This window comes from Neophocaena asiaeorientalis, unplaced genomic scaffold (assembly GCF_003031525.2).
Source record: "Neophocaena asiaeorientalis asiaeorientalis breed wild unplaced genomic scaffold, Neophocaena_asiaeorientalis_V1.1 scaffold397, whole genome shotgun sequence".
Taxonomy (NCBI): Eukaryota; Metazoa; Chordata; class Mammalia; order Artiodactyla; family Phocoenidae; genus Neophocaena; species Neophocaena asiaeorientalis.
The window spans coordinates 2,231,315-2,240,898 of record NW_020173231.1 but is presented as its reverse complement, the minus strand read 5'-3'; the positions used below and the strand labels follow the sequence as shown (position 1 = coordinate 2,240,898).

The 9,584-nt window shown below is 52.8% G+C and overlaps 1 protein-coding gene across 1 annotated transcript; it reads right to left on the bottom strand.

The window, feature by feature from the left end:
* Positions 1 to 2,252: 2,252 nt before the first annotated feature.
* SOD3 (superoxide dismutase 3) lies at positions 2,253 to 7,946 on the bottom strand. The gene is made up of 2 exons (XM_024745562.1): positions 7,826 to 7,946; positions 2,253 to 3,964 (listed from the first exon to the last, which is right to left on the bottom strand). The coding sequence occupies exon 2, from the start codon at positions 3,946 to 3,948 to the stop codon at positions 3,214 to 3,216; it is 735 nt and encodes a 244-aa protein (XP_024601330.1). The 5' UTR covers positions 3,949 to 3,964; positions 7,826 to 7,946; the 3' UTR covers positions 2,253 to 3,213.
* Positions 7,947 to 9,584: the final 1,638 nt, after the last annotated feature.

The following is a 9,584-nucleotide window of genomic DNA, read 5'->3' as shown; positions in this document are numbered from 1 at the left end:
GGGGTCAAGGGTAGTGAAGAGAGAAACTAAAAACAGAAGCTGCTGTGGTCTGAACGTTTGTGTTCCCCCCAAAATTCATATGTTGAAATCCTAACCCCCAAATATGATGGTATTAGAAGGTGAGACCTTTGGTAGGGGGTCCCAAGGTCATGAAGGGGGACCCCTCATGAATGAGGTTGCTGCCTTAAAAAAGGCTTGAAAGAGATCCCTCACCCCTTCTACCACGTGATAACACTGCAAAGAGGTATGGGCTATGAGTCCCAAAGAGGGCTCTCACTGACGATGCTGGCACCCTGATCTTGGACTCCCAGTCTCCAGAACTGTGAGATAAATTTCTATTGTTTATGAGCTACCCAGTCTCCAGTATTTTGTGACAGCAGCCTTCTGAACAGACCAAGACGGAAGACAAGCAATGAGAAGCACCAGCCCCCTTCTGAAAACGAAATGCAAACTTCCCTTGATGATCCTGAATTAACCTATAATCTGGGCGGCAGAGTCGAAGACGGGGTGTTGGCTTTTTATTCCTGTCCATCGTGTGTTTCTATGTAATTGCTGCCTTGTTTTCACAACTTTTAATTGCGGGGGTAGGCAAATGCCTCTATGTGAAATCAGGATATTTAAAGACTCAGTCTGCTAATTCCCTTTTCAGTGCCGACCCGTACATTTCAAATTAATATTTCAAGCCATTACTGAACCAAACTTGGTACCGCTCGCCTGACATGCGGTAAAGCCAATCTACTGACACTGCCTCGTGGTGAGGGAAAGTACAGTGTTTATTGCAAGGCACCCAACGTGGGACCAAGCAAGGAGAACGGGCCCAGAAGACCCAAAGGCCCTGATAACTTTCAGGGAAGGGTTAAAGGCAAGGTGAGGGAGAGGGTCACAGGGTGCACGATCAGCTCGTGGACATCCTTCCGGTTGGTTGGTGATGAGGACAGGGTGATGTTTCAGGAATCTCAGTCATCAACCTTCCGGTTCCAACCGGTCTGGGGTCTACGTGCTGGTGGTCAGCGTGCTGTTAACTTCTTCCACCTGGTGAGGGTTTTAGTATCTGCAAAACAGCTCAAGGATATTCTCTCCAGCACTTGAGGAGGAACTAAAGGTCCTTGACTTTGTTTTATAACTAGACTATTATTGTCTTGCTTGACTGTTTTCCTTTGTTTCTGCATTTTCTCACTTCTCTGATTAAATTTGCTCTCTGGAACCTGGGGAAGGCCTAGGAGGCTAGAGCTTTTATACAAACTGGTATGTGTGTGCGGGGGGACGGCGTGGGACACAAGGGGTCTGTCCCTGGGAAGGCCTCGCAGAGTCCTGCTCCGTTTCAAAACCAGTGAGAACCAGTTGGTGGAGCAAATTCACCAGGCAATAGCCTTTCTTCCCACTTGTCGCTTGGGCTCAAGGAAAAGGTTTTAAATAACAAGGTAGTCCTAGTAAGAGGTAAAAATAACCACTGGGGATGGCTTTCTGGCGAAGGTTCAGTTTGACTCACTGCCTTAAGAGTCTGGGAGAAACAGAAGCTGCCCCTGAGGAACCAGGGTGGGAAAGCCAAAGCTAGGAAGTGGGTCTACCCCAGGATGGATACTTCAGTAAATGAAAGTGAATACACAAGACTGATCTAGTCTGTGTATAGATGATAATTTTCACAAAGAGAGGCAGAACCTCCATCAAGCCTTAATTAAGACCAACCTGCCTTTGGACCCCACTGCTTCCAACTGCTTTTGTATCAAGAAGTCAAGAAGGGCATTGTCCTGGTTGTGGAGAAAGCCGACAACTTTAGATACCAACACCAACCTCCCTATAACTTGCCCAGGGACACTGCCTCACTGGCCCTGTCTCCGCCATCTGGGAAATGGACCTCAGGCTTCCCACAGAGGCAGATGTGAGAGGCCACTGGGCCCAGTGAGTTGGTGTACCGCTCATGCCAGGCCAGCGGCTCCAGCATCAGAATCACTGGGAAGCTTGTTGCAAATAGATGTTCTCCTCTCCCTTTGGATTCTACAGCTCTGGCATGTGGCCCAGGAAGCTGTATTTTTTTTTTCCCCATTTCCCTAAGTGATCCTGGTTTCCTCCCTCTTGTGAGCCACACCCCAAAGGCATGATGACCAGTGACTGAGCCTTGCAGCCAACAGAGCTGGGCAGGGGAGAAGGAGAAGTCCTGAGAGGTTTGGGAAACATCTTTATCATTCCCCAAAAAATAGTTGAGTGGGGAGAGAAGCCTCAAATAAACCAAAACAGTAACCAAGGCCCCCATGCAGTACTGAATTGCTAAGTTTTTAATGTGCAACACGAAGACTGCCAAACAGCCCACAAAGGAGCAGCTCTCTGGGGTGTGGGGCTGGGGGAATAGCTGGAGACACCGGGCAGGGGCGCCAGGCTGCACTGCACATGCTGGGGAGGGGGAGGGGGAGAGGCAACCTCAGGAGGGGTCTCAGACTGCCTAGGAGGAACCTAAAGTGGGTGGGGGTAGGTAGGTTCTTAGGGCATTGAGGGATCTCAGGGCTCACAGGGTGAGGGCAGGGTTGCCAGGGTGGAAGGGGGGGTAGTCTGGAAGACCCTCAGGGTAAATGAGGATATTTCAGTATCTCTGGGGGTCCTCAGAGCTCAGGGTGCCCTCTGGATGAAAGGGGGTGTCTCAGTATACATGGTTTGAGACCTCAGGGTGGAGGGGATTTTCGGGGAGATCCTAGCCATGGCAAAAGTGGTACCTCAGAGTAGGGAGTGTCTCTGGGAGCAAAAGGAGAAAAATCAAGATGAGAAGGTGGGGACTTGGGTCACACGGAGGGGATCTTGGGCCCTTGGAGAGGTGTCAGGGTGTAGAGGTGTCCCAGGGTTCTTGGAGTGGTGTCAAGGCATGGAGGGATCCTGGGATGTGTAGAAGGGGTCCTGGGTCACATGGAGGGCATCTTGGGCACTTGGAGGAGAGTCAGGGTGTAGAGGAGATCCTGGGGCACTTGGAGGGGTGTCAGGGTGTAGAAGGGGTCTCAGGGTGCTTGGAAGAGGTGTCACAGAACAGACAGATCCACGTAGAGGGGGCCCTGGGCCACATGGAGGGAATCTCAGGAGTTTGGAGAGGTGTCAGGCGTAGAGGGGTCTTGGGGTACTCGGAGGGGATCTCAGGCACTTGTAGGGGTGTCAGGGCGTGGAGGGGCTCCCAGGGCACATGGAATGGGTCTGGGGCGTGGAGGGAGCTCTCGGGGCGCCCAGGTGGGGGGCTCAGCTGGCCTTGCACTCGCTCTCTCGCCGCCGCTTCTTGCGCTCCGCGTGCTCCTGTGCCTGGCGCGCCCAGGGCCCTGGCCCGCACAGGCCCACCACGCAGCAGGCGAGCCGGCGGCCCGCGTTGCCGTTCTCCAGGCTGGCCTGGTTGCCACCGCGGCCCAGGTCATCCTCGCCCTCGTGGATCACTACGGCGCGGCCCGCGATCGAGTGCGGGCCGAAGAGCGAGGCGGCCAGGCCGGAGCGGTACTTCCAGATTTGGCCGTCACGCACCACGAAGTTGCCGAAGTCGCCCGGGTGCTGCGGGTGCGGCACGGCCAGCGGGTTGTAGTGCGCTCCGGTGGAGTCGCAGCCCTGGCTCAGGTCCCCGAACTGGTGCACGTGGATGGCGCGGCTGGTGCCGTTGGGCTCGGCCGGGAACCCCTCCAGGTGGAAGAAGGCCTCGAGGAAGGCGCCGGGCCGCAGCTGCCGGAAGAGCACGACGCCGCTCACCCGGGGCTGCGCCGCATCCAGCGTGGCCGACGGCAGCACCGGGCAGGTGGCATGGAGCGCGGCGTCCTGGCCTCCGCCCGCCGCCCACCACTGCGTCAGCTCCCGCCAGATCTCCGTCACTTTGGCGTACATGTCGCGGATCTGCTCCTGAATGCGGGAGCCGGGCTGCTCCAGGTCCGGGTCGGCGGAGACTTCCGAGGCGCGGGATGTCAGGAGCAGGTAGGCACAGAGCAGCGCCAGCATGGCCGGAGTCGGGCACCTGCGGGCACCCCCAGGGGGTGGGGGCAGAGCGAGACTTAGTCATTGGAAACCTGGAATCCCAGGGACCCCGGTGCCCTTGAATCCAAACGCTTCCTGCCAAGGGGCTTCCTTGCCTAGTGTGCTTTTTGTTCTTTCGGCCCCTGTCTCTTCAGGGCCTGCTGCGTTCCAGGAACTGTGTTAGGTGCTGTGGTTGTAAAGATGGATGGGACATAATCTCAAGAAACTCAGGAGGATCTTTCTGAGCCACAAATGTGATCACGGTCCTCCCAAGTCCCATCTCCATAGCGTGGGGAGTCCAGGACAACTGGCCCGGGGTGGGGGGTTGTCTCAGGATACACGAGTGAGGCTCTCATGGCCCTTTCAGATGTCCTCCTTCTCCTGATCTCTGCCCCTCATCTGCTGCTGCTCTCTTTCCGCATCCTCTCTTACACAGGCAGCATAAGGCTCGCTGCCGCGCTTCTTGCACTTGCGGTGCCTTCTCTCTGAAGTGCCCTATCCCTTCTTCTCTGCCATGCTCAGTAGACTAACGCTAGAAACTCAGTTTTATTCATCAGTGTCTGTAGCATCTGGGCCTGCACTTGGCAGTAGGACACGTTTAATATGTGAAGGTTGAATGAGGAGTTCACTGACAGACAGATGTGTCATCAGATCATTCCAATGCCATCCTGTAACTGAAGATAGAGCCTTGTTCTGGGGAAGGACAGAGTAAGGAGTGCCCATCTCCCTGGGAGACTCCAGGAGGGCTTCCCAGAGGAGGTGACTTCTAAGGGTCCCACAAGACGAGGAGGAGTTTTTCAGCCAAGCCAGGTCAGAAGTCCATTTCAGGCAGGAGGCACAACATGATGTGTTCACAGGCTGTGAAGGGACACAGTTCGTTTTGGGGATGGGGTAATTCAGTGTGGCTGGAACATGGCCTGTGCCACCAGAGAGGAGTCGAGGCTGAAGAGGGAACGCTGAGCCAGGGATGGAAGGGCTGGCTTTTCTGTACTAAGGTGTGTGGTTATTAGCCAGGAGGCTAGTGCTGGTGGAAGTTTTTAAGCAGAAAAGTGAGTGTTGAGATAGTTTTTAGTTCATTAAGTCTGGCAGGAGAAAGGATGTGGGCTGGATTTGGGGAATAGAGAGGACAGGGGAGAAGGACAAGAAGAAATGGAGACACAGCGGAGAAATAGAGGTAGTCAGAGGGTGATGTGTTAGGAGGCAGCAGCAGCGATCCAGACCAGAGATGGTGAAGGCTTTTACCAAGGTGGAGGCAGCATGGATACAGGAGACATTTTGGGTACCACTGGCAGTGGGGAAGAGGAGTTGAGGATGACGGAGTTCCCAGCAGGGGAGACTGGGTGATGGATGGTGGTACCAGGCCCCGAGAAGAAGGGAGAGAGGGCAAGTTCAACCCGAGCCTGCTGAGATGCGAGATCCCAGGTGGGATGTTCAGCAGATGGTTGTAAATGGGGCTTCTGGCCTTTGTAAGAGGCAGTGTAACTGGGAGGGGTTCTCAGTGTCGGCTGCACATCAGATTCCGGTTCTTAAAGTTCAGACGCCCAGGCACCACCCTAAGGGATTCTGATTCAGTGGGCGTGAGTTGCTTTGTTTTGTTTAAAGCTCCATCAAAGATTCTGGGACCCAACCAGGAATTTTATGGTGAGACACGTATACCATATCGCACAACCACAATATCATGGGGGAAGTTACTGACTCTCTCTTAGCTGTAAAACAAGGCTGGTAAGACCACCAAGGGCCACCAGGAGGTGTAAACGAGATATGAGATGCCAGGCTATTTTCACATTTTTCAGTCTGCCCACAGGGATCAATGCTGCCTCCAAAGAGCTGGTTTGAGGGTCAGCTGCACTTTCAAAGGCCTTCTCCAACCCCCAAGCAGGTGCCATTTTAAAATTAAATTCTGGGGTTGAGTGTTTATTCTTTCCATAACCATTACAGGAATGCAGTCTAGTGTGGTGATTAAAAGAATGGATTCCGGAACTCACTGGCCTGACTCTGCCACTTCACTTACTCTTTAAGAGTTAGCATAATTGTTATTTTGGTTACAGAGTAGCAGAGAAAATGCCGGACTGCAAACTCTAACTGGGCTCCCCCTCTTCTCTGAGCCTCAGTTTTCTTATCCGCAAATAGAGATAATAATACTTACCTTGGAGTCTTGCTGTGAGGCTTAAAAGACACAAGTAGAATTGCCAGCATTTACTGAACACACTTGAAGGCACTGTTAAAAGCATTTAGCATGTGTTAATTCATTTAAGCCTCACAAAAACCCTCTGGGGTGGGTGCATTGTTATGCCCATTCTAAAGTGCAGGAAACTGAGGCACGGAAAGGCAGGTGTCTTGCCTGTGGTTACGCATACAATAATAGCTGAGGCAGGATTTGAAAAGGTGTGGTCTGCTCCAAGTCCAAGGTTAAGCACCGCACTGAACAGCTCTTATCAACGCACTTAGCCCAGAGCCTGCTACATAGAAAATTCCCAGTAAATGGCAGCTCTTAGCTATCTGAGAGAAACTGCAGATAGGGATTTCAGGACCATCGGCTGAAAGATGCTATTGCAGCCCTGGGAGGAGGAGGTGGCCAGGAAAGGCTCCAAGAAGGAGTGACAAGTAGGAGGAGAAGTCCAGAAAGTGATATCAAGGGAACCCCCTCTGATGTGGCCTGGTTACTACGCTGAAGCCCCAGGGAGTGGGGGTGGGAATGGAGGAGCATCCCTGAGGCCAGACCTTGGCTTCAAGGTCTCCATCATCACCCACCACCCCTCTCCTTCTGAACCGGTCGTGGCCCTCAGGTGGGCTCTGCCGATTGGAAGGTACTTCCTTAAAAACGTACAGCAAAGACAGATTGTTTTGGGTGTGTCCACAAAGCTTTCTTTTCCAAGAATGCTTGGGTCATTAATGAACACTTGAAGGAGATGTTTTTCTCTTAAAAAGAGAATTCTTCTTAAATCCCAGGTAAACCCTGACTCCTTGGGTCTTATTAAGCCTTTCACTCTAGCCCTCAAGGCCCGCCTGCATAAGGCTCACCCTTCTGGCTCAGTCTCTCACTCAGTTTGAGCTGTGGATGAGCGAGTGGTTTTTGGAGGGCCCGCTTGGTCCAGAGGGGAGAACATAGTTATCAGAGACAGGGGACAAAGCAAGCCTCCGGGCCGGTGCCTCCTTCCTGGGTCTGGGAAGACTGCGGCCCCCGCGAAGGCTGCGGTGTGTTCTAATGCCTGGGCGCCCTCCAAGAAGGGGTCCCAGCTATGTGCCTGAGGCAGCCAGGCCCTCCCTTTGTGCCTCCCCTAAGCAGGTGGCTTTTCCTCACCACCCATGCAGGCAACATCCAGAAACATCCATCTTCCTCACTCCAGATTTCTTTTTTCTCCAACCCGGAGGACGCTGAGGTCCTCTTGGCCTGGCATTAGCAGATCCGAGAACAGTCAGTTTCTCCTCCCGGGTTGCCCTCCTCACCCCTCTCCCCGCCTCCCCACTCCTCTGCTTTACAGCAGCTGGGCTCTGTCAAGAAGCGATTTTAGATAGCCAGTGGGAAGCAGCCACCTAGCACAGGGAGATCAGCTCGGTGCTTTGTGACCACCTGGAGGGGTGGGATAGGGAGAGTGGGAGGGAGACGCAAGAGGGAGGACATATGGGAACATATGTATATGTATAACTGATTCACTTTGTTATAAAGCAGAAACTAACATACCATTGTAAAGCAATTATACTCCAATAAAGATGTTAAAAAAAAAAAAGAAGCAGCAGCTTGCTTCTCTCCCACGAAAATGATCATATCCTTCTCCTGGGAGAGGCTGGATGCCCCGCCCCAGTTTCAAACTCAGTAAGCACACTCCGAGAAGAACGAAATGAACCTCGACTTCGCACTCACCTTTCCAGCTCTTCCAAGAGAGCTTTCCCTCCTGAGACCTGGGGAGCAGTACCCCGCCAGCCGCCAGCCGGTCGCAGGAACTCGGAGCGGGCTCCTGGGCTGTTTGTGGCCGCGCAGGGCAGCCTCGGGGGGCGTGGTCACCGCGAGGAAAGAAAGTCATTGGGCCGGTTTAAGGGGGGAAGGCGGCTAGGCAGTCCTTGTGGAATTGCCTCACCTCTCCCCCCCCCCCCCCAGCCCCCCTTTCCCTAGCCAAGTATTCCTTTTCGTGACTTCACTGGTTTGTGCAGACGTAGCAAGTGACCTTCAGGGTGTAGCAGCGGAATAAAAAGTAGACCGAAAATAGCCTGTTTGGAGACGTGTACAATGGTCTCTTTCTTGAGAGGCCCTTTGCTCTCCCCTGATTTCCTCAGCTATTGATTTATTTTTGCTGGATGCATCTAAGATGGAAAAGGACGCCCACAAATATGCGTGATGTTTCCTCCAGAACTGTGCGGCCACACCTGTGAGAGGTGAGACGCAGGCGGGGACTCGGGCTGCAGAGTGTCAGCTGTGTCACTTCCTAAGGATGTGCTCCTGGACCAACTCCCTGTGCCTCTGTTTCATCATCTGTAAAATGGGGAGGCGAGGCTAACCCGATGCCCCAAACGTTATCACATGGGAAAAGGCAGCCTGCCCGTCTGCTTGTCTGCCTGCCAACCTTCCTTCAATAAATGCTTAGTGGGTGCTCGCTCCGTTGTGTGCTAGTACCCAAACCCGGGAGAGTCCCTGCCCTTTGGGGTTCATACTCTGGGGAGGGAACAGCGGTGTCAACAGATCCATCCAGTACGGAGTGGGGACTGTAGCTGGGGAGGGGTGGACAGGGTCCCTAAAGACCCAAACATTAGTCCTGGCCGCAGGACAGCTTGTTCAAAATCTAGACTTCCAGGCACCATCGCAGGCTGAGTGAATCGATTACCAGCAAGGGCTTTCTGGAATCATCTTTTTGAAAGCTGGTTATTCTGGGGTACAACCATGTTTGGGAACCCCTGCTTGGCAGGAAGAAAAACTAAAGATCTTTGTCCCGGGGCAAACATTTCGCAAGATAAGGTGGAGACTTATGAGAACTCAGAGCCTCCAGCCCTCTGTCCCCGACATCAGTCCTTCTGGCTCACTGGGAACTCAGGCACCATCCGCTGAATCCATGCCTCTCTGCGTTCTGTTGATGGGCGTAGGTGCCTTTGACTAATGACTTTTCCAAATTCCAGCTGCTGCCCGCCACTCTGCCCCACCCTGAAACATCTGGTTTCTCTTTGTGACTCTTTCATCCAACTAAAAATAATCTGTATTTCATTCAGTTCTTGAAGTAATAATTATATCAGTTTGTAACTACTGTATCCGGTGGCACTTAACCTAATTTTATTTCTTTTAAGGGCCAAGAAAGATTTCCTCCATTACGGTATTCTAGGATTGATATTAAAGTCCATATTCCCTTTCCTTTTTATGGTATTCTAGGGGAAATTTGCTTTTTCTCCCACCCGACCCCACCAACATTCATGGCCCTTTCCTTTGGCAACTGCACGCCACTTTCCTGCTTGGGAACCACTGCGTTTTCAGTCCATGCAAGTGGTGTTGATTAACCCCTTGCTCCAGAGGTGGGCTCCTGACCAGTCATAACATTGCATTGGTTCTGGGATAATCCATTCAGAGCCAGTGAGATTCAATGACATTTTTGCTGGGACTGTTGTAAGAGAGGTATCTTCTCTTTCCCAGTGGACTTGAA

Excerpts from the sequence above, each read along its gene's own strand:
- SOD3 (XM_024745562.1), bottom strand. The coding sequence starts at position 3,948 with ATGCTGGCGCTGCTCTGTGCCTACCTGCTCCTGACATCCCGCGCCTCG.